Source organism: Diplotaxodon limnothrissa, linkage group LG3, assembly GCF_057381915.1.
Source record: "Diplotaxodon limnothrissa isolate DT_005_m linkage group LG3, D_limnothrissa_male_GT1.1, whole genome shotgun sequence".
Classification (NCBI taxonomy): domain Eukaryota; kingdom Metazoa; phylum Chordata; class Actinopteri; order Cichliformes; family Cichlidae; genus Diplotaxodon; species Diplotaxodon limnothrissa.
Window position 1 is genome coordinate 29,255,501 of NC_140598.1, and position 27,781 is coordinate 29,283,281.

The 27,781-nt window shown below is 40.8% G+C and overlaps 4 protein-coding genes across 4 annotated transcripts; 1 reads left to right on the forward strand and 3 right to left on the reverse strand.

The window, feature by feature from the left end:
• Positions 1 to 3: 3 nt before the first annotated feature.
• LOC146635261 (low affinity immunoglobulin gamma Fc region receptor III-like) lies at positions 4 to 1,592 on the reverse strand. The gene is made up of 6 exons (XM_085345984.1): positions 1,562 to 1,592; positions 1,312 to 1,347; positions 736 to 999; positions 411 to 656; positions 195 to 335; positions 4 to 110 (listed from the first exon to the last, which is right to left on the reverse strand). The coding sequence occupies exons 1-6, from the start codon at positions 1,590 to 1,592 to the stop codon at positions 4 to 6; spliced, it is 825 nt and encodes a 274-aa protein (XP_085202110.1).
• Positions 1,593 to 8,150: 6,558 nt separating this feature from the next.
• LOC146635262 (butyrophilin subfamily 2 member A1-like) lies at positions 8,151 to 11,324 on the forward strand. The gene is made up of 3 exons (XM_085346560.1): positions 8,151 to 8,202; positions 9,063 to 9,404; positions 11,221 to 11,324. The coding sequence occupies exons 1-3, from the start codon at positions 8,151 to 8,153 to the stop codon at positions 11,322 to 11,324; spliced, it is 498 nt and encodes a 165-aa protein (XP_085202686.1).
• Positions 11,325 to 18,727: 7,403 nt separating this feature from the next.
• Positions 18,728 to 21,601, reverse strand: LOC146635263 (Fc receptor-like protein 5). Its single transcript, XM_085345906.1, has 6 exons — positions 21,571 to 21,601; positions 20,332 to 20,367; positions 19,800 to 20,060; positions 19,475 to 19,720; positions 19,235 to 19,399; positions 18,728 to 18,837 (listed from the first exon to the last, which is right to left on the reverse strand). The coding sequence occupies exons 1-6, from the start codon at positions 21,599 to 21,601 to the stop codon at positions 18,728 to 18,730; spliced, it is 849 nt and encodes a 282-aa protein (XP_085202032.1).
• A 3,486-nt stretch (positions 21,602 to 25,087) lies between these two features.
• LOC146635264 (low affinity immunoglobulin gamma Fc region receptor III-like) lies at positions 25,088 to 27,781 on the reverse strand. Its single transcript, XM_085345777.1, has 6 exons — positions 27,751 to 27,781; positions 26,679 to 26,714; positions 25,859 to 26,122; positions 25,534 to 25,779; positions 25,279 to 25,458; positions 25,088 to 25,197 (listed from the first exon to the last, which is right to left on the reverse strand). Exons 1-6 carry the CDS (start codon positions 27,779 to 27,781, stop codon positions 25,088 to 25,090), a joined length of 867 nt encoding a protein of 288 aa, XP_085201903.1.

The window sequence follows — 27,781 nt, forward strand, 5'->3', positions numbered from 1 at the left end:
AACTCAGAAGTGATGCTCAGTGATCACGCCAACAATGTCATCACAGTCTTCAGCCAGTCTCTCCCTAGCTTGGGTGGGTGGTGCTGTTACCACAGGGATAAGGTCACTTCCTGTCACATGTGTAATCAGAGATTTGTATAAAGAGTCAAAAGGAACTGAGCTTGATAAATAACTGAAGAGACTAAGAGTGTTACCTGTGGCTCTCCATCGATATAAAGATACCATGAGCAGAGTGGAGATGAAGTATGGACAGAACACGACCAGGTGGAGGGAAACCCTGGACACAAGGTGGTGGGAGGAGGGTTCATGGGCAAGGGTTGTGTTTGTAGGTTTGCCTGCAGAGAGAATCTCACATGTTCAGGTGAATATGTGGATGAAAAAAGAGGTGAAATCAGAGTGAAGCTCCTCACCTGTGACAGTGATCCAGCTGGATGGAGACTCTCCATGACCGCTGATGTCACACTTGTAGAGGCCTTCATCAGACCTGGAAACATGCTGGATGGTCATGTGACCTGTAGGCTGCTTCCTGATGAGGGAGCCATCTTTATAGAAAGCAGCTGGGAGGTTGGAGGGAGTGGTCTTTGTTTTACAGAGCAGAGTGACGTCATCTCCCTCCATCACAGGGAGGACAGGACTCTGCAGGATCACTGATCCACCTCAACACAGAGACAAACTACAGCATTTCATCCATTTACACACAGCTTCATCAACACTAACTCCACACACTCAGCTTACCAGTGACTGTCAGGTTAACCATGTTACTGATGGGACCCTCTCTGGACTCACACCAGTAAACTCCACTGTCCAGTGGGTCGATGTAGCTGATGTCACAGGAAGAACCAGCTGATCTTCCCCACTCATCTCCACACTCAGCTCCGGTGTCTCTGCTTGTGTTTCTCCTCAGAGTCCATCCAGCAGAGCTGTCGTCCTCCTCACAGCTCAGAGACACAAAGTCTCCTTTAAAGACCTGAGAGCTGCTGGGACTCACAGTCAGACGAGCTGTGAGGAAGATGCATATTAAGTACAAGCCAGCACTGAGGTCCAAAGCAGACCTGCTGTGGTGAACTTTGTGAGCTCAGTCAAAGCTGATCAGTTTTTTTTTTAATGTGAACCTCCAAGAAAGTTAGAAACGTTTCTTCAGGTGAACATACTTCCTTTATGCTTTTGGTAGCATCGATGAACTTTCAGCAGGCTCCTGGATAGCTTAGCGCAATAACTATGATATCATGCCACAATATAAAAAATGCTCAGAGCTTCTATTACGGTGTAGCTGATATCAGGTTTAAACTGTGACAGGAAAAGGTTACTGACCTTGGTTTGTTGTGCAGATCAGCAGTGAGGTTGAAACTAAAGAGAAATAACAGGTTAGTTTAAAGCTTCACATTCAGGAAAAAAGCAGCAACGCCATCAGTCTGGTCGATCTACAGACTGAAGAAGCAGAAAACAGGAAGTGGTTTTCTCTCTTTTTGTCTTCACAAACTGGATGTTTGTGAAGCAACACAGTGAGAGTCCTTTCTTTCTAATCCTTTTCAGAAACCAAAACACATCACAGCATACTTACAGAGCAGCCAAAGTGAAGAAACTTTCTCCATCTGCAGGTGCTACTGAACTTTGATCGGTCCACACTAGCATCAAGCGAGACCCTCCTCCTCCTTCCTCTCTTACAGGGTGGTAGTTCTGTAGTTTCCACCTCTCATCATTAAGAGAAAAAGTTTTCTTTGGCTGAAACATGTCAGTAAACATATTTTTTAGATTAGGTCATGAGCAAAATGAATGAATAAAATCTAGAAACCAACAGACACTGAAAATCTTGTTCCACAGCTTTATTAAACTCCTCCCAAACCTCAGTTTTTCCTTCAGCCTCAGCCAGATCCATACTTCTCTGTGCCTCTGCAGCTCCACAGACTAACCAAGCCTGACAGAAGTCCTCATTCAGTTTGAAGATGCCCTTCACCTCCAGTCTACACCATCTGGGTCAGGGATTATCGCCACGTGCAGGTACCCTCCGACCAACTAGAGGACCACGCCTCTCTCACTAAAGGAGATAAGAACTGAAGATCTCACAGATTAGGTCCTTTGAAATATATTCTCGTCCCTTTTACCTTTGGACATGTCAGGCCTGTCACCTGCAGCTCTGCTCTGCTCCTCAATCGGGGGGAAAAAAAGGTCTAAAGACAGATGAGGAGAAAAGGTCAGCTTAACATCCATCAGCCACACTACAATGCTCATGAGAAGTCACGTCATCCTTTTACAATTACCAAACTCACCACCAGATGTCGCTCAAACACGACGAATTAGATCACTGCTGTTCAGGATGTCGGCCTGCAGTCTGACCTTCAAAAAACCTGTGTACTCCATCACACAACCACACACTACAGTGGGCAAAGCCATGTTAAACACAGGAGAAACAACTAAACTCTGAACAAAGAACAGGAGGACACAATACTGTTTAAAGTTACGCTCATGTGACACATACAAGTTTAACAGCTCTGCTTCTGAGTGAGCCCAGGATATGAATCTTGTCAGTCAGCTAGGATGCAGTGATTGAATGAAGGCTGCTGAGTAACAGAGTTTCCACAGTGTGACAGGGACTTTCTGTGACCTGCACTGGTTGAGCCATTAAAAAATGTTTATGTCATGTCTGTAAATCATGTTTTCTTTTATTCCAAATGCTTCAAATTTGAACATGACTTTAAATGTAACAACTCAGTTTCTATGGATTTGACTGTGGATCTGACAGAGATAAAGATCGGCCCTGATTTTGAATCGAGTTGGAATAAAGTTGAACAAAAATTCTTATTCTGTCAGTGATTTACCTTCATGGTGAAGTTGAAAATGTAATAACTGCATTCAGTTGCCTTGTATTTGTGACATGTGCAATGACAATAAAGTTGGATTCTATTCTAAAGGTCAAAAGGTCACACATACACACCTTTGTTGGATTTGAAGAATCATCTATTGAGTATTTTTCTGAGTATTTGTATAGAGTTTGAAATTCTAGTTTTAACCCCACTTTTATGTCATAAAAACAGTTAACAACAACAGGCCAGTCTATAATAAGGAAACTGTCATTTCACCTCCCTCTTTCCTATGAAAGCCACAGGCCATTGTAGTACCACATGGCATGACCTGAACTCTGAATGTGTCATAACACGTGTAAACACCAAAAACCACCCTCACCAGTCTGATGACCAAACAGAGAAAACTCTACAACTTGTTGTCTCTCTCCTCTTCTGTATATTTTGTACACTAATGACTGTCGCAGTACACAGGCCAACAGGCATTTCATTAAGTATGCAGATGACACAGTGATTGAAAACCTCCTTCACGGTGAAGAGGATTCCCATGGACCTGTTGTGGATGAGTTTGTTTCGTCATGTGAAGACATCCCCCCATCCTGCTCTAACTGTGTTATAAGTTATAAGTATTTGGGGGTTGTTCTTGATAAGTTTCTGTCCTTTGAGCCACATCTTGCTGCTACAGTTAAAAAGGCTCAGGTTATTTGAGGAGGTTGAGAGGTTTTAATGTTTCATCTGAAATGACTCTTTTTTTATAAAAGTTTTATTGAATCTGTTTTAACCTTCTGTATCATTGCCTGATATGATAATATGTCCTTGAATAATAAGACCAGACTCAGCAACCTGGTTAAAGTGGCTGGTCAGATTTCAGGGAGGTCTCAGGTCCAGCTTGTGGACTTTTATAACAGGCAGGTGCTGAGGAAGGCCACCTCTGTCCTGTTGTGTTCAGATCATCCTCTCTCTAATGATTTTCAACTGCTTCCATCAGGTCGTCGTTACAAAGTGCCTGCAGTGAAGATAAAGAGACATAGATTGTCTTTTGTACCTACTTCTATTATCATGGTTAATAACACTAACCATAAGTGCTGTTGCCACTGCACGTTGCACTTTTTTTTTGATGATAAAATTTAGGTTGTTTTCTCAGGCTTATATTATTTTTGTGTGTGTATGTGATGTATTTGTTTGCCTTCGTCAAAGGAGCTTGCAAAGAAAAGCGTCTGGACTTCTTTAAGTTACTTGAAGACGTTTCACCTCTCATCCGAGAAGCTTCTTCAGTTCTAAGGTCAAATGGTGGAGAGTCCCAGATATAAACCTAGTGGGAGGGACCCCCCACAGAGGGTCAAAAGGACCCCCTGATGATCCTCTAATCGCCTGAGCTAAGGTGTGAAACTGGGTGTGGGTCCCAATCAGCCAGAGTTTCGGGTGAGTTCATTGTGAAACCTGGCCCCACCTTATCATGCGAATTCCTGAGATCAGATGGCCCAGGATGTGAGTGGGCGTTAAGGCGTCTGGGAAGGGATCTCAAAACTGGATTATAGATGGCAGAGAGAAATTAAGGTTTCCTTGACTTCTTTGACTTGACTTGATACCAGCTAACCAGGCCTGTGAAAGTGGACAGTTAAATAAAGCTGTGATGTACTCTCCACCAGGGACTCTCCACCATTTGACCTTAGAACTGAAGAAGCTTCTCGGATGAGAGGTGAAACGTCTTCAAGCAACTTAAAGAAGTCTTGATGCTTTTCTTTGCAAGCTCCTTTGACTACGATGACCTGGATGACTGAGAACCTTCACAGACATATTTGTTTGCCTGTTTGTTTGTTTGTTTGTTTGTTTGTTTTTTATATTTCTGTATGGACATACTGCAAATCAATTTCCTGTTAGGGACAATAAAGTTACCATTGACATTGCCATTGACATGAAACCCACATTTCCTGATGTGAACAAAGAGTGGAACAGGATTTCGGTTATTTAACATGCCGACTCCCTCGCCTAAATGAACTGTCTCCACATGTCTCTTTTCCCAGTCTGTCCCAGGAGAGTGTCCCAGTTGTTTATTGACATGAACTCATATTTGTTAGGTTTATAGCATAAACCTATTCGCTGGAACGTTGAAGACAATATAATTACACAGCAAAGCAAGACACGAAGTAGGCAAGTTCTTCATGTTACTCGTGCACGGGAGAGACTGGACAGAGCGCCGTCCCTTCGCTTGACCCCAGTTGCTCTCGTCCGTTCTCCCATACCACTGTCCTTTTATTGAGGTTACATGAATTTGCATAGGTTCATTAACATATGACGTCTACATACACACAAAGAGTACCTTGCCTGTGTGTGTGTGTGTGTGTGTGTGTGTGTGTGTGTGTGGGGTACTGCTGATCAAAGGGTCATATAACATCCTTGGTCAGGAAGAGGGTAGACTAGACCCCCCCCCCCCCCCCCCCGGTGAGGAAGTCCAGCAGTTCATCTAAACAGAAAAGCACTTAGACTAGAACAAACGGTACGGTAATCCTACCATAAAACAATAATACAAGATGCGAACTTTTCCCATGCCCCCAAGATGCAGGTGTGCATTCCAGGAATGCACACCAAGCCTCTGTAGCCTGTTAAAGATCACACAACTTATCACTACACAATTAATTATACACCTCTTAGGATGAGACATTCTTTCAATCTACAAATGATTATATACTTCTAAGCATATATGAGTAAATGTTTCTAAGCATAAATGACAATCAACAATACTAAACCTATCAATATTATACACAACTGGTCCCATTTCACAGTAGGGCAACTTGCATGTGAGAAATTAAGGTTTCCTTGTCTTCTTTGACTTGACTTGATACCAGCTAACCAGGCCTGTGAAAGTGGACAGTTAAATAAAGCTGTGATGTATAAAGGTGAATTCGAGTTGGTTAACCTTCTGCTCTGCTTATATTATTTTTGTGTGTGTATGTGATGTATTTGTTATTTGTTTGCCTGTTTGTTTGTTTGTTTTTTATATTTCTGTATGGACATACTGCAAATCAATTTCCCGTTAGGGACAATAAAGTTACCATTGACATTGCATTGACGTTGACATGAAACCCACATTTCCTGATGTGAACATAGAGTGGAACAGGATTTCAGTTATTTAACATGCCGACTCCCTCGCCTAAATGAACTGTGTCCACATGTCTCTTTTCCCAGTCTGTCCCAGGAGAGTGTCCCAGTTGTTTATTGACATGAACTCATATTATACACAACTGGTCCCATTTCACAGTAGGGCAACTTGCATGTGAGAAATTAAGGTTTCCTTGACTTCTTTGACTTGACTTGATACCAGCTAACCAGGCCTGTGAAAGTGGACAGTTAAATAAAGCTGTGATGTATAAAGGTGAATTCAAGTTGGTTAACCTTCTGCTCTCATATTAGGGGTCATCACAGTAGCTCATCTGCCTCCTTCACTCAGTCTCTAACATCCTCCTCTATTGTGCTAACCCTGCTGATTTGCCTATTTTCTTTGGTAAACAGAAATTCAAATACGTCTGAGTATTAAACAGCTAGTGGGATGAAACATGAAAATACATTTCTGTAGAAATACCACACAGAATTGTGGTGAAATGAGTCAAACATGAACATCCCTCAAAACTGGGGCACAATTTTGTTTAACTGCAGCTTTAAAAAGAGTAAAGGGGTGAAAAGGTTCAGGAAGACCTTCAGCAGGCTCCATGGATCAATTATTGTATTGTTATTATTGTGTCACACTACAGTGAAGAATGAAAAAAGAACTGGGCACTTAGAAAGTTGTAGTTCACTTCAACAGCCTTCACTTATTAGGCAAATGTGAACCACAACACTCAAGAGACAGAAATCCTGCGAGCGTCGTGTCACAAAGGGCACCTAGCATGAAAATCAGCCAACGTTAAAAACAGTGGAAGTTTCCACTGTGGTAAAATAGTGAGCAGCTGAAAATAACTGTGACGGCAGAAGGTTTGTGTTGCTCAGCGGTGACATCAGAACTAAAGAGAAATGACACTCAGGTTTGAGTCGTAAAAAACATCAGAGGCAAAAAACTTCCACAGACACTGTTGGATCGGTCGGGCTGCAGATCGATGAAGAATAAACAAACAGTTCTGGTCTCACTTTGTGTTCGTGAGGAGGAACGTTGGGGTGATGAACCACGGGTGTGCTTGATGCTGATGCAGAACTGTGGAGAGCTAAAGGTGGAAGAGCCGAAGACAGAGAACAAAGGAGGAACACGAAGAAAGGAAAGTGATGAAAACGATTCTTCACCACAGTGAAGAAAAAAAAATCCCCAAACGTCTGTCAGACAGTTTCAGAGTCTTCATGAGGCACATGAATGAACCTCAAATACAAATGTGCCAGCTTTGACTACAGTTGTGAATGTTTCTGTGAATAACTTATCAATTTATGAGGAATCAAAAATGCTGTCAAAATTTGAGCGTTTAACCCCCTCTCCAATGCACTCTGAGGGCCTGTAACTTTGAAAAACCTGTGTACACAAATTCCAAAGAGTTCTTAATGGTTAGTACCCACATTTCTTTGGTGTGACAGGAATGATTCATTTTACCATCACAATCGTTAACAACAGAGAAGTGAAACTGTGTGAACGCCCCTGCTCTCTTTCCTGCCTCGGCCCTGTTAGGGACACGACCATCTCAGTGATGCCACAGACAAACAGAGAAGCCACCATCAGTTGCAAAAACATCGGCACTGTTCTTAGTCATTTTAAGATAAAGCTACACACACAAAAACCACACACCACAAGATCCATCAACCTCCTCCTGAGGAATTTCTATTTTTCATATTTGTGCCACTTTTAAAAATACAGCAACAACACTAGGAATAAGACCTGAGCCATCAGGATAGCATCCATGAATAAATCAGGAAGACGATACTCCAAGATGAGCTGACGGAGTGACTCTGAAGATGAGACCGAACAGGAACATACAAAATCATGCAGTCTACCACTGACACACAGGCAGATGACAAAACATGAAGAAATCTTACTAGTGTCTAGAAAATGGCCATGTTAAAGCGCAGCACAGAGGCCCTGAGCACCAGATCTATAGAAGCCAACATGACCCTGAAGCCTTTTCTCAAATGCAGCTCGAATTCCTGTAAAAAGCCTGAGAGATGAGAGACATCATCTAAACTGTATGTCAGATTCCTAATGTTTTACAGTTTTTATATCATATCATGTTCATATCATGAGCATTAAATAAGTGTGATCTCACATTCTCTTAAACGCTACTTTCCTTTGAACCTCCCACACTTTGTCCCCCCCTCTGATTCGTGTGAAAGCCTAATGCTTCCTATCATCACGCCACCGTCTACAGCCACCTGTCACAGATGAACACTCTCCAAGTCCTCCTGTTTTTGGCTCTAATTCTTGGATCTGCAGGTGAGTGAAAGAGCATATTTACATTGTTATTATTTAATGGTATTTCTGTGGAAAAGGTTTCATGTTTTTTAAATGGTAATGTTACATTTGTACATTTCAGTTGGTTACCAGTGGATCCACATGTTTCTGTGCTGCAGAGAAATGATGCTGTTAACATGATAATATGAGACAGTGACTCAGAGGAATGTGGGGATTTTTTAATTTTAGGCACACTGACTCTTTGATGTTGCCAAGGTTTTTAATTATTTATTTATTTCTACTTTAACTTTCCTTCACTAGAAAATGTTGTTATTTTAACCTGTGATCTACATTTTTATTTGAAGTTTAGTTTTTACAGTGTACTTAAAGCAACAGCTTGAAGTTAATATTGTTACAAAAGGCTTTTGTTTTCAATGTTTTACAGCATAGTCACAATGGATTCATTAAAGTGATTTCCTCTGTTACAGTGAGGCCCGTGACCTCAAACTATTTAAAGTATTTTTCTCGTCAATGCTTTGCTTAACTTCCCCGAAAAATAACAGCTGTGGGGGATTTCTTCCCTTTCTAGTCGGCCTACTGTTAATATAGATTCACTCTGTGGTCACAGCTACTGTTATCTGATTTGCATTTGGATTGCGCTCGCACTTTTTTTTTTGCATTTGTGGGCAGATTTTTAAGATTTCTAAGAAAAGGCACACACAAGGTGTGTGTGTGTGTGTGTTTTCATTTTTCAGCTTTCAGTTGAAAAACTGGACTATGACAGTGTGCTGGTTGTAAGTAGCAAATATGAGCCTGTCCAGAATGATTGTAATGCACTAACCAACAACACTAATCCAGCTATAATTTGGGGTGTGCAGTATTTCTGGATTCTTTTCTTTTAGACGAGAAAGAAGTGGAGGTTGGAGAGGATGCAACTCTCGATTGTCAGGGTCCCCATGAAGGGAACATCTTACGGGTAGCATGGACCAAGAGTGACCTGAAAGCAGACGATTACGTCTGTTTCTTACGGGAAGATCGTCTTTACAAAACATACCAGCATGAGTCTTTCAAAGGTCGAGTGGAGCTGGAAGACCCAAACATGAAAAGTGGAAAAATGTCCATCATTCTTCACAACGTCACCGTTAATGACACTGGAACATATGAGTGCCACATCTCATATGAAACAGATCACAGCCAGAGATCTGAGATGAAGCAGGAAACCAAGCTGAAAGTTACACCTGCAGGTGAGTTGAAGCCTCAAGTGTGTCCTCTGTAACCGTTTGTCCGTCGATGAGCAAGACAAGCTGGTTAAATCAAGAGTAAGAATTCACTCTTCCTGCTTTCATCCATTTTATGAGTCATGTCCTGGCTTCAGGTATATACTCTTATGATTATACATTTATTGAACTGGTTTAAGGCAGCACGGTGGCACGGTAGTTAGCACTGTTGCCGCACAGCAAGAAGGTCCTGAGTTCAATTCCACCATCAGGCTCTTTCTGTGTGGAGTTTGCATGTTCTCCCTGTGTCTGCGTGGGTTCCCACCGGGTACTCCAGCTTCCTCCCACCGTCCAAAGACATGCACTTAGTGGGGATAGGTTCACTGATTACTCCAAATTGCCCATAGGTGTGAGTGTGAATGGTTGTCTGTTGTTGTGTGTTAGCCCTGTCCAGGGTGTACCTCTCACCCTATGACAGCTGGGATTGGGTCCAGCACCCCCTGCGACCCTGAAAAGGATAAGCGGAAGCAAATTGATGGATGGATGAACTGGTTTATTAGTAAAATATCAACTTCCATAAATGCCAAGGTATGTGCATCTATCCACTTTCCTCCTGTTCTGCTACTACTGTGTGAAGCACAGCTAAGCAGACAGACAGCTCTTTGACCAGTGACAGGTGTGCTGGCTACTTTATTAAGACGGCCCTTCAAAATGTAAAGTAAAACTAACAGACATCAGGAAACATATACTTCAGTCTCAGGGTCGACGCACTTATGGTATCAATTTCAATATCCTACGTCACCTGACAGGATTTTTTTTTTCATTTGACCTCTGACCTTGAGGTTGATATCCCTGAGATTTATACTTGTCTGAGATTTTTTTACTAGCTACAGCTATGGTATTGATTTTTAATTCCTCTTCCTTCTCAAGTTATCACATTCACAAACCTGGGAGTCCACAACAATCCCTCATGAACATTTTACAGCTGAGTGATAAAAATTAAACAAGGTGCAATGAGACCTGAAGTTACATAGTAGCCTGTTTCTTAAAATTAACATCTGTAAAAATCACAATTGTACTCAAAGTACCAGAAAGTAATAACTGAAAACATGTCAAAAGCTCAAAATACTCAGAGGCAGCGTTTTCCACAAAGTCATAAATAAGGATGGAGTTGGGTTCATTCATGACTCTTTAACCATCACAAGCGCACATGTGAGAAATATTTCTTGCTTCTGACTCTGCCTAGCTGTTACTAGCTATCGCAATGCAACCCATGAACAGACAAAGCAATAGCGCCACCTGCTGGTGAGATTTAACCCAGCCCACTTCCACTCATCAAATTCGAGGTCAAGGTTAGGGTTGAGTTTATCCCAGGTGCCAGAAGGCTACAGACAGGCACACCCTGGACAGGTTGAACAGGTTGCCAGTCGGACAGAAAACCATCAATACCAGTTTAGACTCACCAGTTAACCTAACGTGTGGATGTTCTTCAACTGTGGGAGGAAGCTGTCAAGAACCTACGGCCCCAGCCAGCTGGGCACCACTGTGTTACCCTGAGTGCTTTAAAACAAGTGTTACACTGACAGTAATGACAGCGAGAGTGAAAGAGAGAAGCTGACAGAGTAAGCATCGTCAGAGCTTTCCAGTCACTTTGTGGCCACTCTGACAATCCGCCTGGCAACATTAAACCAGTTCAGGCCACAGTAGATAGATTTAGCTGATGGTTGAAAAGGTTTTCAGCGAGAATCAGGAAACAGGTCATGATTCACAGTGAAGCTGGTTCCTGTTCTGTTCTTCACTCATCACCTACCTAACACACCTGACACCTGTTTCTCTCCTGCAGTTCAAAGACAAGGAGCAAAGAAGGACGGATCTGTTGGACTTGTATCCGGTCTATCAGTTTCCAGCCTGCTTCTCATTGTTGCTGCTGTTGGATATTTGGTGTAAAGAAAACAGCAAAAGAGTCGGAACTTGGGCTGTGATCGGGCTGAACGACAGGTGAACTGATGGACAGAAATTCAATGAGTGTGAAACATGTCCAGAACTTTCCCTGAAAGTCTTTGCACTGGGACAGGGAAAAAAAAGAAAATCCACTGACTAAATGATAATGGTGATAGTATCTGGTGTGTTTGAGGATCAGACTAACAAGACAAAAACTCTTGCACATGAATATATTACCACTTCATAAAATAGTCACAACTTGTAATTTGAGCCATGTCCTTGAAGGCAACTGGAATATTTTGAACTTCTAAAGGGTGAAAAAATGCTGCTGTATTCATGTGAGACATCGACGAGAAGCTTGGCAGTATCACACATGGTGGCGCGACATTCATGAAAAACATTTCAATCAGCCGGCAGCAGGTGGAAACATTCACAGAGGGGATGACCCGGCTCTTGGAAGAAAATTAAATAAGCTTATATTGAGCTCCAGACACTTGACCTGGAGCGATCGTGGCTCAAGAGTTGGGAGTTCGCTTTGTAATCGGAAGGTTGCCGGTTCGAGCCTCAGCTTGGACAGTCTTGGTCGTTGTGTCCTTGGGCAAGACACTTCACCCGTTGCCTACTGGTGGTGGTCAGAGGGTGCCAGTGTCCGGCAGCCTTGCCTCTGTCAGTGCGCCCCAGGGTGGCTGTGCCTACAATATAGCTGCCATCACCAGTGTGTGAATGTGTGTGTGAATGTCGGTGGATGACTGGTTGTGTAAAGCGCTTTGGGGTCCTTAGAGACTAGTAAAGCGCTATACAAATACAGGCCATTTACCATAACATGAGGGATTACTTAGTGTTCTGAGGCATCCCAGAGGAGGCAGAAGACGATCTAGAAGCTTTTCTACTTCAGCTCTGTCTGTTTATTGTCTTTTCTTTTTTCTTTCCGTCTTTTTTTTCTGACTGTCTGCTTTGATGATGTCATAGACTGTAATAATGTAACTAATGGATTCTAACTGATTAAATGTCCTGCATGTGAATACAGCAGGTTTCCTCAAACTAGATGTCATTGTGTGTGCGTGTGTGTGTGTGTTCCTGTCTAGCTATCTTTGTGAGGACCGAAATCTGCATTCTACTATACTTGTGAGGACCAACAGTCACTTGTGAGGACTCACCGGTCCTCACAAATTTGAAGGCCTTTTTGAGGCTCAAAATGTGGTTTTAGTGTCAGGGTTACAATTAGGTTATGGTTAGGTTTAGGGTAAGGTTTAGGGTTAGGCATTCATTTAATGGTTAGGGTTATGGTAAGGGGCTAGGGAAACCATTATGTCAATGAAGGTCCTCACTAAGATAGCTGAACGGGGTTGTGTGTGTGTGTGTGTGTGTGTGTGTGTGTGTGCTGCCAAGTCAGTTATTAAAAGCTAACGAGAGTTTGATTAAATGTGCTGGTTTCAAGATTTACATTAATGTTTGGCACATATTTGCTTTTGTTGCCTCCCCTCTCCTCAAGACTGCATTTGACCTCAAACAAACACTTGTTACACTCAACTGTCTCCAGTTGACCTGGCCTTCTTTTCCACTGTCATCTTCTTCTGAGTTGTAGGTGCTGAATCATCCACACACACTCTTTTATCTTAATTTCTGCTGCAACGTTTAGATAGTAGGATCTAAATGTAGGATGAAAGTATGAATCCATCCTGCTTTGCACCAGTTCAGCCTGTGGTGTGACGTGTGGAGGATTTTCTTGACACACAAACTGAGTGTTATACATCACAGCCGACCTGAGTGTTATATGGTTTCTTTAACATGATAATGAGTTCACTGCACTCAAATAGCCCACACTCCAGAGTCACCAAATCGTAATCTAATACAGCAGCTTTGGGCCATTGTGGAAGTGAGTGATGGACCAAAAATTGCAGAGAAATGTTTCCAGCACCTTGTTGAATCTCTGCCACGAAGAATTAAAACAGTATGAAGGCAAAAAAGGGTCCAACCCAATATTAGGAAGCTGTACCTAATAAAGTGGCCAGTGAGTGTATATTACTTTAATTAAATCAAAAATGTGAACACATATTTGACGTTAGATTTTTGTGGTGTTGTGTGTCAGTTAAAACAGGTGTGACAGGGCGTTTTTTAAAGAGCTGAGCTCTCCTGATCCTGTGTGATGTCATTGAGAATAGAATAGAATTCAACTTTATTGTCATTGCACATGCACAGGTACAGGGCAACGAAACGACCACCAGAGATCACCAGGTGTGAACACGCCTGCAAAAAACTAATTAGAAAAGACATTTTGTGATGTTTATATGTGTGAGTGTGAATTTCCTTCCATATCAGATACAAAAACGGTGCTCCGCATTCATAAAACGCGAGTGATATTAAAGTTTCAGTGGTGGAAGATTAGAGTTGGACAGCCTGTTGTTGCATTTAAGTGTCAGTAGATGGCAGCACGAGACCATGGTTTAATCTGGGCACAGCAGACAGAAGGTTGCAAGCTGGTGACTTTACCTACATACATGAGCCGGAGTTCTGTCAGACTAACAGACTTTTTTCAAATGACCACATGATTATAAACAGATGTATCACTGATACATTTACTCCTAGAGATCATTTCCATTTATTCCTATAAGAAAATCCAACACATTGTGTATAAAGGAGGATTATTGGTGGAGTAATAGGTTTTCCTCACTTTACAGGATCTGAACATCTATTGAAAAAGATCATAACTTAAAGCATGAATGGAGATAATACTAATCCATGTAACACCAGTAAATATTATTCCTCTTTACAGTGTTTACATACTTACTTCTATTGCTGCTTCTCATGAAATGTGTTCATATTTGGATATTGAGTCATGCTCATTTTTATGTCCACTGTAATCATTAAATGAACCCAACCCACGCCCACTATACACCGTGACTACAGCATGGTGAGTTTTTGCCTGCTGGTACCCATCAGTTGCCTCCAAAGACCCACAGGCTGACCAAACCCAGTAAGACTCTTCTTCTTCTTTAGCGTGACGGCTGCCTTCACCTCCGGTGCCCACCATCTGGTTCGGGGTTCCCACCATGACACTCACCAATCACTTTGTGGCCAAAGATTCTTGTAACTGCTTCAGCAATGGAGGGATGTGTGTGTGTGAGTCACCGCAAGGTAGCAAGGTTGGTGCAACACACACAGGAATCACTCTATTTTTTATATATATAACTGCACTACTCTTCTGTGGCACTAATATTACAGGAAATTATCATGGTTGTTCTGTGAAAGAGGTTAAATATATCCACCAGGTGTGATAAAGCACATGTACGTAGGAGGCGCAGGTCCTTAACTTTCCAGAAACGGCACACTTACACAGTCTGTTCTGAAACCGCTGAAAGACGTTCCTGCTGCTTCCAGTCTGTGGCTGAGGTCAAGCTATTTTTACTCTTTGTGGATTCCCCTGTCTCTCTCTCTCTCTCTCTGACCACAAACTATGAGCACAAAAGAAGAACAAAAAGTGAGACCAAAGGTTACTGACCCCGTAAAAGTGCCAGCTCACAGTTGTAGTGTTAACAGCATAGTGCCACACAATAAACTATAAATAACATTATACTTACTGGCATCATTAAAACATTGTGTTCCATCCATACTGTAGTCAAATAATATTTATAATTGTTTTATGTTTGTCAAACAGTGAAAGAGAACAAGATGGAAACTCAATCACAGCAGCAAACATACAAAAATAAATCCACAAAAAACTGAAATAATTGATAAAGACAGATTGTTGCTTAAAATATCTTTTGCAGATGAATCATAAAATATCATTAAATTATTTTTAATTCATTGATTTTGAACAAACCTCTCCTTAATTTGTGTGTTGAACCCTGTTTAAAGAAAAGTGATGTCTGGGCTGAAGCTAGGTCTAAAATATGGCTCACAGTGACAGTTTGACAGCTTCTGTTTGTCAGAGCTGTCGAGTGACTTGAGGACAGAAGAGGAAGATGCACATGATTAACCACAGAGCCGTCAGTCATGGAAAACATAAAGCCAACATGCCAGGATGTTTACAGCTACAAAACTACTAATTATTAACCTAATCAAACTACAGATAGAGTACACAGGTGAAGCGAACAATAAGAATTACATTTACTGTCTGTACAGACACTTGTGTAAAACTTAAGTCTTTCTTTACTTGTCTTATTAACCCTGCAGGGAAACTTTCATCAGAAACAGGAAACTGGAAACCTCAGAGCTGTTATTGACAATTACATGTGGGGGAAAAAGCACTAAAAATAACACAAAAAATCCCACAAAGCATAATAACTACAATGTGCTCATTCATTAAAATATTTCTATATCTACACTATTTAAATATTTAAAGTTGCTAAATATTTAAATAGTAATGATATAGCAAAATTTGAAATACCTAAAGTACTTTGATTATTTCTATATCTCTCCTTGCTTTACTCTGTGGTGAACGAGACCACGTCACATGATACAGTCATGTGACGCGGTCTCCTTTAGTGGTTTCAGTTTTACAGATTTCTTCTTTTTTAATGTTTCTGTGATGAACGATGAACAGTGATGAACGGTCAGTTCAGGAATCCTTTCAACAAAAGACTTTAATTGGCAAATTAGTTCAAACTTATTTGTGGCACGAGGGCTTGATGTGAGCTTGAAAATCTTATTTAAAAAAGAAATATCCCTGTAAGTCATGTGGCTGTCCGTCACTCATAAATCTCCTTGAAGGAAACACCCACTTGAAGTGGGTGTTGTGGGTGTTATAGCCTGTTCAGCTTATCTATTAACAACCTGATCTGGGATCTGTAGAGCAATGAGAGATGCGTTCAGGAACAGCTGCGATGCTCTTCTGGATTCTGCTGTTTGCCTGCCTTCTGTTGTTCGTGTGTACAGGTGAGATTTTACTCTTCTATTAAAGCAGCGGCCTCGTGTCCCTGTGACTGTGCTCTTAGACTGATTCACCTTTACTCTCACTGTAAACACGCACAACAAAATCAAGAGTTTGAAAGTCTTGACTTTGTCAGTGTTACAGTCAGGTGGGCTGTAGGCAGAGGTGATGATTACTACACTTTAGTGTCCACCTTAAACTTTGCAGCAGATTTGCATTTTATTCTCACATTTTTGCTTTTTTGTGTTGTTTTTTTAATCACAAGTTTATCATCGTCATCATCCAATAACGTCTGTGATTGGTGCAGGCAGCAGGGCTCATTTTGAGTCATGTGACCTCATTTTAATGTGACAGTCTGAAGCAGATGAAACCAGAAACTGCAAGAATGAAAGTGTGAAAGCAAAAACATTGCTCATAATCTGAAACTTTGGCCACACCTACTAAGAGCCAGGTAGATGTGTCAGTGGTGTTCAATAAGAAAGAAAGGTAGTGTTGCTTTTTACATTTTAAAAGTTGAAAAAGATTATTTAAAAAATTCGGTGACGCAGGAACATACCAGTGTCGGATTTTATTCACCAAAAACACTGATGAGCTTAAGTGCTTCATCATGCTCAACATCACAGCTTCAGGTGAGTCTGCTTGTTAGGATAGTTGATAGAGGTGGAAGTTATCTAACAGCCTCTCAGCCTAATTGTACCACAGTGCTACAAAGTCCCCAGTGAAACCTGCACCTGCTGTCCTACATAACCTTTAATAACACAAAAGGTTATTAGGTCATGAACGAGTAGAGCATCATCAGATCAAAAAATTCAGCTTGGTTGATTTTTTTTCTTCTCATGTGCCCCAAAGCCTCTGAATGAGCTGCTGACATGTTTCAAAGGGTGACAATACTAATGCAATAAGTACACAACTGTTACATTTGTCCTCACACTGTGTCTGCTCTGCAGGTGTCATGGATGAAGAGGACAAACAGATGTGGAGAGACAAGGACAGAGGGGATGAGGACAGGACTCCTTCAGATAAAGTTGGTGTGTCTGTGTGTGTTACTTTTTATTGTCATTGTTATTCTTGTTGTTCTAATGTACATAAGACAAAGGAACAAAGCAAAAATCCCCCCACTTAAGTACATCATTAGTCATTTATGGATACAAATTCTTCTTCGGTTTTACAAACGCGAAAAATGTGCCATCACTGAGAGTTAGAAATGTTCCACTGAACAAAACTAAAGAGCAGCCGATGTTTGAAGTGTTGTAGAAGTTGGTAAATAATTGTGTCCTGCCTGGTAGCTAGCTTCAGAGCTATGGGGAGGTTATTATAAACACGTTAGCACAATGAAGCTGGAGGATGAGTGCTAACAAGTGTCCCTCATGGGTGGAAACAAATGTATCATGTGACAGGGAGAACAAACGCGGGACTCAAAATTCTTTCCAGTTAATACTTTTTTGAAACCGGTTTGCTGTAAACAAATAAAATGAATGTTTTTTGTTTTGTCTAAATTTGGTAATGTTTGTTTCTTGGCACATCTATGTTTTCATTATCAGACACAGTGGGTATTGCTAACAACCACAAAAATTTGCAAAATCATATTCAAACATTTGATCATATGATATTCAAAAGGATGGGAAGGGCGTAAATGTTCAGGCCTAGTTAAATTTCGGTGAAATTTAGGAGCAACTGAGAGTTTCTCATTACTTCTAGAGCACCTTGTCCTGCAGAGACAGCTCTGACAGGTTCACGTCCATCTGTAGAACATTTCAGGAAAAATGAGCAGCATTTTTAAACAGTAAAAGCATTTTTCACTCATAAGTCTGAGTCTTAGTGACAAACACACCAAGGTGAAGGTCAATCGGGTTTGTAGAGAATCAGAAGGAAAATCATCGAATAAGAGATTCAAGTACAAACAGGTGATCATGATGAAAGGAAAGCTAATCAGCTATAGTGATATTATTTAAACGTATGATTTCACATTTAAGAGTGTTTTAGGCTGAACAGGTATGTTTAATGTCTCGGTTCTGAACTGGTGGCTGTTTACCTGCTTCTAAATTTAGACACTGTTAGTCAAGTCTCTGGTTAACAACTCTTTCAATAGATATAAATCATAATAATAATATTATAATATAGTAATAATATATTAAACATTTAAAGCACACTTTTACTTTTTCAGTGAGCCTCCTTGATTCTTCTTGTGTGAAGTCTGATAAGGTGGCCTGAAAGTGGGAGGGCAGGAGTTTTAGTCTTTCTTTGGCTGTCACACTTGTTTAAATGTTAACTTTGCCAAATAATGAGGCCAATTCATCAGGTTTTCAATAAATCTGGTTAAACGTTACACATTTTGTCGTGATACCAAGTTTCAAGAGGATACCAGAAATATAAACATAACCCAACAGTTCACAAAGATAGCAGTTTCATTGACTTCTGCAACACACAACAACTCTTAAATTGCACTAAATTGAAGAGTGTCTTACATTTTAGTTCCATCTTAAAGCAGTGATTTCACATATAATTCAATCACAGTGATCTGATATCGTGTCTCTGAAGCTCAGAAGTGATGCTCAGTGGTGACCGCCACGATGTCATCCAAGTCCTTAGCTGATCTCTGCCCAGCCTGAGTGGACGGGGCTGTTACCTTAGAGATGAGCTCATCATTTCCTGTTAGATGAGGTAATTAATAATAATAATAATAATAATAATAATAATAATAATAATAACTTTATTTTTAAAGTGCTTTTAAACAAAGTGCTGAACAGCTATTTGAAACTAAAAAGATGAATAAATAAAAGGGATAAATAGCAGTACAAGTAAAAACACAATAGTAGTTAAAAACAGTAAGAATTTAAAAACTAAAAGACATAGATTTAAGACATGTAAGATAGGGTGAACAGATGTGTCTTCAACTTAGTTTTAAAAACCTCCACAGAGCATGCCTGCCTAATATTTTGAGGGAGGCTGTTCCACAAGAATGGGGCACAAAAAGAAAAAGCACGCAATTAAACTTTTTTACATTGAATTGACCACAGTATGTAATCAAGGTAATTTAGACTGTTACCTTTGGCTCTGTGTTGATACAAAGACACCATGAGAAGAGTGGAGATGAAGTATGGAGTGAAAACGACCAGGTAGAAGAAAACTCTCAACACAAGGTCAGCTGGATGGGCAGATGATGGGAGTGGGGTTGTAGAGGTGAAGAGTGAGCTTGTGGTTGTAGGTCTCCCTGCAGAGAGAATCCCACATGTTCAGGTGAATATGTGGATGAAATAAGAGGTGAAATCAGAGTGAAGCTCCTCACCTGTGACAGTGATCCAGCTGGATGGAGACTCTCCATGACCGCTGATGTCACACTTGTAGAGGCCTTCATCAGACCTGGAAACATGCTGGATGGTCATGTGACCTGTAGGCTGCTTCCTGATGAGGGAGCCATCTTTATAGAAAGCAGCTGGGAGGTTGGAGGGAGTGGTCTTTGTTTTACAGAGCAGAGTGACGTCATCTCCCTCCATCACAGGGAGGACAGGACTCTGCAGGATCACTGATCCACCTCAACACAGAGACAAACTACAGCATTTCATCCATTTACACACAGCTTCATCAACACTAACTCCACACACTCAGCTTACCAGTGACTGTCAGGTTAACCATGTTACTGATGGGACCCTCTCTGGACTCACACCAGTAAACTCCACTGTCCCATGAGAGGACACCGCTGATGTTACTTGAAGAACCAGCTGGTTTTCCCCACTTGTCACACTCAGCTCTGGTTTCTGTGCTTGTGTTTCTCCTCAGAGTCCATCCAGCAGAGCTGTCGTCCTCCTCACAGCTCAGAGACACAAAGGCTCCTTCAAAGAACTGAGAGCTGCTGGGACTCACAGTCAGACGAGCTGTGAGGAGGATATACATCAAGTACACAAACTAAATTATCCTCTTGTTGTCAATAAAAATCACACAATAAGTGTCAGATAATCTGTGTCTCTGGTTAACATCAATTACTGGATGATTTAGTGCAACTGAAGCTATAATAAGGTCAAACATTACCATACCCAGTGATAAATCACTGTAATGATTATCACATCATGCTACTGCAAAGCACAAAAAAGGACTTTAGGTGTCGTTTATGTCAGGTTTAAACTGTGACAGAAGAAGGTTACTGACCTTGGTTTGTTGAGCAGCTCAGCAGTGAGATCAGAACTAAAGAGAAATGACACTCAGGTTGATTTGAGTTTGACATTTAACCAGATTACAGAAAACAGGTAACCACCAGACTGTGGTGAGTTACACACTGATGCAGAACAAGCACACTCATGAGGAAATTTCGATGTATATTAAGCATTTTTACTCCATATCTTTTACTTTAGCTAGTTGTTGTTTTGAAGACTGTTGAGTTCCTCTTGACCCTCTTTCCTCTTCTCGGTCCCCCTGATGAAAATTGATCTAATACCTCTCTGATTCTACACCAACCTGGATGTTTGTGGTAGAGAATTGACAAATTTTCATACATAATCCAAGGTGCTCAGGAACTTTTACTCGTGCACCATAGAGAGCATCCTGGCGGGAAACATCTTAACCTGGTTCGGGAACAGCACCATGCAGGACAGACGAGCTCTACAGAGGGTTGTGCGGTCAGCTGAGCGCACCATCCGCTCCGAGCTCCCTGACCTGCACTCAATCTACAGCAGGCGGTGCTGGACCAAGGCCAGGAAGATCGTGAAGGACCTCAGCCATCCCAACAACAGACTGTTCTCTCTGTTGAGGTCAGGAAAGCGATTCCGCTCCCTGAAGACCAACACAGAGAGACTGAGGAGGAGCTTCTTCCCGCAGGCGATACGGTCTCTCAATCACAATCACTCCACCACACAGTACTGACCCACACATATGGTTCTTACACACACACTGGACTTTCTGGACTTTGGTTTTGCACAACACTGGTCACTATATTCTTCATTTCCGGTTAATACTTGTACAGCTGCTGTTATTGTGTATATATTTATTTAGATTTAGATTTCTTCATACATTCTTATATAGTTCTATATTGTGTATTGTGTATTTTGTTGTACAGTTATTTTATTTTCAACTTTAATTTATATATTTATCTTTATCTTATTCTTCCCAGTTAAATTTACCCTTCATTCTAATTTGTGTTGTACAGTTATTTCATTTTTAACCTTAATTTATATTTTATTCCTTCCTAGTTAAATTTACCCTTTTTAATTTTTCATATTTATTTCCTATCTTATTCATAGCCTTTTCCTTTTTTTGTTTTCTTTAGGTCACGAGTAGTTGTCCAAGCATTTCACTACATACCGTACTGTGTATGACTGTGTACGTGACAAATAAAATTTGAATTTGAATTTTGAATTTGAATTTGAATTATAATCATTGCAGTGTACTTACAGAGCAGCCACAGCACAGATGTGTTCTTCATCCTACTCTCGGTGATATCAACACTTTGACACTTCACAGCCACTTAAAGTCAAACCCTCCTCTGTGACAGGATGCCAGAGTTGTGGTTTTCAGCTAACGCACAGGTTTCTCTGTTTTACTGGAATAAAGCAAAGAATAAAGTTTTAAAATGCTAAACCTAAACAGCAGGATGAAGAGAATCTGACCTAAAGGGGAACACTGGTACCATTAAACACACACTGTGGGTGAGCGGCTGAAGTCAGTCAGGAAACCACAGACAGAAGTAAATACATGAAAACATCAGTACCTGAGATGCCTTCACTGACAGTCCCTTTTTTGAGATTTGAGGACAAACTTTTCTTATGTAATCTGAAATAATCTCAACAGTAACTATCAATGATGTTGTATTTTATTTTATATTTTTATCTTAAACAGCGATGATGTTTTTGGAAACAGCTTGCATTATTCTGTACATGACTGTGGTTCAGCTGAGAGGAAGTGATCTGCAGGTGGTTTGATTACTGATGTGTGACTGCAGCAATCAGGCTGCTTTAACCACAGACTTGCTGTCAGAAACAGATAAAACTTCTCCTGCTGAGACAAAGACCAACACTGTGATTGGTTCTTGTCATCAGTGTGGGAGACACACATTTCCAAAGTCTTTGCTTTAGGATTAAAGGTTGACCTGCCACAATCTTTCTCCTCGACTCATCTGCAGGAAACTAGTGGAAGGACGGTGTACTCTTCTGACACATCCTTTTTATATCTTTGTTATGGATTTGTCCAGACATGTTCCTTTATCTCTGGCTCTCATATTTCCCACATTCATTTCCATGCATACACATGTTTCCGTGCACACGCATGAATAAATGGATGTGATAAGAATAGGAAAGCATCTGATGGATGTTCACTGTGCTCACCTGGCCTCTGCAAACACTACATCTCAGTCCAAAAGAGGAGCTCTGGGTGTTTTTAGAACGGGAGATTTATGTCATGGATGTGCAGGCTACAAATCTGCAGCAACAGTGTGATGCTATCATATATCAGCAACCTGTACCCAATAAAGTGGTCAGTCAGTTTTATTAGTTTCATTAAAGAAAGGAAAGAAAGGAGGGGGGGGGGGGGGGGGGGGGGGGTCTGTGAGGATCATAACACAGGAAATATGTACTTCTGTTTCTTCATGTGCTGACGGCCACTTTGGTCTGTCTCCACTAGAGGGCTGTTAAGAATCTGCCATAAAGTTTGGAGTCGTTAAAACATTATTTGTGTACTGCCCCTTTGTCTTGTTATTCTTTGCTCAAACACCTCCTTCTGTGATAAAACGACAGCCACTGGTTCCCCCCCCCCCCCCCCCCCCCCCCCCCCATTCAGTCATTCATTAGCTCAGAAAACATGTTTCTTTATAAACCTGAATATAGAATTAATAAACACAGAGTTATTTGGAACATAGAGACATAAAAACAGCTGGATTGTCAGATTGCTCATGTGAGAATGCCTCCTGTAACAGCTGTATTACTCTGGAATGTAGGACCACTGTTTGTCTTCCTCCTGGAGTTTACCTCTGCAGGTAGGATGTGTCAATAATCCTCTGGATTTAGTTGATCCTGTTCCTATTTAGTAACATGAGTTAAATTTCATATTAGAGATGCTGTAGTTTATAGTGCTTGTGATTGGGATGGTGTTTAGAGGGGGTTGTCTAGAGGCAGAGTGAAGGAACACTGAGAGTGGCCGGGCACGGACAGGTAGACGTCCTGTATGTTGTACTAATAGTTTAATCGTTTAATAGTTTATAATAGTTTAATTATTTATATAGCACATTTAATTGTAACAGGAGCATTGTACTACTCTCAGTCAAGAATATCATGAATTCAAGGCCTATGAGAGCTATTTGAAAATATAACTAGCAATATAAAAATGACGAATATGTAAAATTCTTTAAAATTTCATAAGACATGAAACCAGTTCAGTTGAGTTAAGTTCATTTTTAATGGCACAAATGGATGACAAGATAAAATCAAAATATTCTCTTTAGGATGAAATCTTAAACACAAGCAAACAAATTTTTCAGTGGCTTAATAAATGTAAAACTCGATCACAAGCATAGGAGCCAAATTTTTGGCACATAAGACAACTCGCTTGTCCTTTGATTAGAAGCTCGGGGTCATAAGTATGTCATGGCTCTACTCGCCATAACAAATCTAACTGTATAATCATATATATATATATATATATATATATATATATATATATATATATATATATATATATATATATATATATATATATATATATATATACACAGACATATACATATTATAGTATATATTCATATATACATATACACATATATCGTATTTACATATTTACAGTTTTCTCTAATTAAAGGTCAGAGGTCAAACTAGGCTGCCTAGGCTGAACCTCCTGTGCTGCCACCTGCTGGTGTTGTGCTGTCATGCAAAGTGCTTTGCAGAGTCACTCAGTCACATCACACACCAATCAGTCTTTGTCTGTGATCAGGTTCTGACAGTAACATGAACACGATGATCTCAACAGGACCTTTTTGAACATGAATACAGCTCATATGAAACCGTTTGCACTCCACAAAGCCCTGAGTTCAAAGGTCAGCGAGTCAACTTTCAGAACTTTTGTCTCATCAATGATCAGATTCAGTTAATGTCAAAGTTTCAAAGTTTCAGTCACATTCATTTTATTATTTAACAAGACACAGACATAAGTATCTATAATTCTCTTCATGGTATAAAAACACATCTGAATATCAAAACTGCATTCACTTAGAAAAATATTTGTCCTTGTAAAGTCAGTGACATAAAACAACACAGTGTCTGCGGTATATGACCTGAGAAGACGCCAGAACATGTACAGCTGCTCAATCATCAAATAAATGCTCTTATGAAATAAATAACTTATCCAAGAGAGTGAGAACTTAGATGATCCAAAACCTCAATTAGGCCTACTAAAACTGCTTTTTCTCAGATTTGGATGCATGAGGGCAAAAAGATAAACAACAAGCCTGTGCAACCACGAAAAAGAGACTCAGAATAACAGGTTAGAGAGGCAAAAAGATACAAAAGTATTTCTGTCTGGGCTGTCTTCTTTAAGAGGGGATGGAAAGATGGGAAGTCCAGTTAATCTGAAGTGCAATTTTTGAAGTTCACAGTCCAGGGTGGTGCTGCAGGCAAAGCTGAGAGCAACCACACCACAGATGGCTGACGTAAAGCCACACTAGAAGTTTCCACTGCACCTGAAAGTCGGCAGGCTGTGATGAGTTTGATGTCTGTAGAAAAATGTGCACAGAGAGCAGCAGAGTTGTGCCTTTGTGGATTTCCTCTCATGGTCGAAAAACACGCATGCTACGGTAACTGGTGACACCCTCACGCTGTGAGCCGACAGAACAAAGCAAACTTCAGAGGTTCACAGTAACAAAGCAGGGTTTATGACTTCACACAATGCGATGAGAACCACTAAGGAAGCAGAAACTCTGTGCAGCTCAGAACTGGTGCTCAGCGGTCACCACCACAATGTCATCAGAGTCCTCAGCCAATCTCTGCTCAGCACTGGCTGATGGTGTTATTACCTTGGAGATGAGAAGGTCATTTCCTGTCACATGTGGTGATCAGACAGGTTTTAACAACACAAAAGCAATCAAAATTGATAAACAATCCATTTTGGTGGCGTTACCTTTGGCTCTGCGTCGATATAAAGACACCATGAGGAAAGTGGAGATGAAGTATGGAGTGAACACCATCAGGTGACAGACCAGTCTGATCACAGGATGGAAGGAGGTGGAGTCAGGGGGCAGCGCAGAGGTAGGGGATGGAGTTACAGAGGTGGTGGGTGAGGTTGTGTTTGTAGGTTTATCTGCAGAGAGAATCTCACATGTTCAGGTGAATATGTGGATGAAATAAGAGGTGAAATCAGAGTGAAGCTCCTCACCTGTGACAGTGATCCAGCTGGATGGAGACTCTCCATGACCGCTGATGTCACACTTGTAGAGGCCTTCATCAGACCTGGAAACATGCTGGATGGTCATGTGACCTGTAGGCTGCTTCCTGATGAGGGAGCCATCTTTATAGAAAGCAGCTGGGAGGTTGGAGGGACCAGTCTTGTTTTTACAGAGCAGAGTGACGTCATCTCCCTCCATCACAGGGAGGACAGGACTCTGCAGGATCACTGATCCACCTCAACACAGAGACAAACTACAGCATTTCATCCATTTACACACAGCTTCATCAACACTAACTCCACACACTCAGCTTACCAGTGACTGTCAGCTTAACCATGTTACTGATGGGACCCTCTCTGGACTCACACCAGTAAACTCCACTGTCGAGTGGGATGATGTGACTGATAGTGCAGCAAGAACCAGATGAGCTCCCCCAGTCAGCTCCACACTGACTCCTGGTGTCTCTGCTTGTGTTTCTCCTCAGAGTCCATCCAGCAGAGCTGTCGTCCTCCTCACAGCTCAGAGACACAAAGTCTCCTTTAAAGAACTGAGAGCTGCTGGGACTCACAGTCAGGCGAGCTGTGAGGAGGATATATTATGTAAATGTAATTATTATTTTAGTAATAACTTTATTTGTGTCAAAGTTTCATAAAAAAATCTTAAAGAGACATACAAAACCCAGAACACAGTATATTCAAACATAAGTTCTTTAATTCATTAATTCTTTCACAAGCAATTTTGTGAATCACAGCCAAACATTAGGGGTGAATCTTCAAGAAAATCCAAACCAAACTAAAACATTTCCAGCAGTTCTTTAAAAGATAAATGTTCAGTCTGCTCGGGATTTAAACTAAGGTTGTGATGCAGTTAGAAGGCTTTGATGAGATCAGATAGACTGCTAGAATAATGTCTCTGCAGGAGCCTGATCATCTTCAGCTTTGTTTATGATTAAAATCAAGAGACGCAAGAATTTGGTGATAAGTAATTACTGACGTGTCATATTAGCCTAACAGCAACATTTAAAATGAATAAAAATATAAACATCTCTGAGAAATACACAGGACATAATTCACTAATACGGCATAAAACACAGTCAGTTTTATTTAAGTGAAGCTCTTACTGTGAGGTTACTGACCTGGGTTTGTTGTGTGCAACAGCAGTGAGATCAGAACTAAAGAGAAATGAGAAATCTTCAGGTTAGTTTAAATTTATGTAAAACAATAAATAAAGCTCTGGCGTCCACAGATATGATCAGTTTGGTTTAAATAATGCTTTCTACTTCTACTCCGTTATTTTTGGATGCAAATAATCCCTTAATATTCTGCACCATTGATTTTAAACTTTCTGCAGGCTATGATTACCATGTTACTGTGAATCATTTTCTGTGTGGACACAGCAAAGGTAGCAGCCAGGTGATCAAATGCACTTGACAGACAAACTGATATTTTGGAAGTTTGTTGGTCCGGAGCATTCAGGTGTGTTTTAACACAGTGCCACAATCTTTCCAGGAGTGAATGTCCCAGCAAATTTACATCAAGGTCAGACTCTGCAGCGCTCAGAGAAACTGTAAGAGCTACATGTCAGACTCCACAGGCCTCAGTTAGCATGTTAGATAATAAAGATCATGACAGTGCAAGAACCAAAGAGATGAGAGATGATTGGCTATGATGCTCACAAACCTCAATGAAGTGAAAAGACTGTGAAGAAGAGTTGGCCGATATTCCCCCATAATGATGTTAGAGACTGATGACGTCATACAGAAAAACTAAAGAGGGCTTCAGTAGCTAGTGAATGATGGGGTGTACTTAGTTTTTCACATAACATTAAAGTGACACATTAACACATCATTAAGTGTGACTCATTAACGTAATGGATGTGGTTCTGAATATTGCATTTTAACTATTGTAAGTATGCTTTTACTCTATAACTGTTCCTAAAGAGTCTTATTTTCACCACTCTCATGCAACAAAGTTTCATGCCACACATCTGTATGAAGACTGCACATTAACCTATAAATCAAGTATCTACACTGACTTTACTTATTATGAATTTTTCAGATTTCCTCTTTAACCTTCTTCCTTCTACTTGGCCTCCTCTGTGTCGCCTCATCTATATAAAACTCCTTTGTTTCTACACAAAAATGTATGTTTGTGATGGAGACACATCAGAGAGCTTTTTTACAGCTATAATCATTGCGATGTACTTACAGAGCAGCGTTAGCAGAGGTGTTTTCTCCAT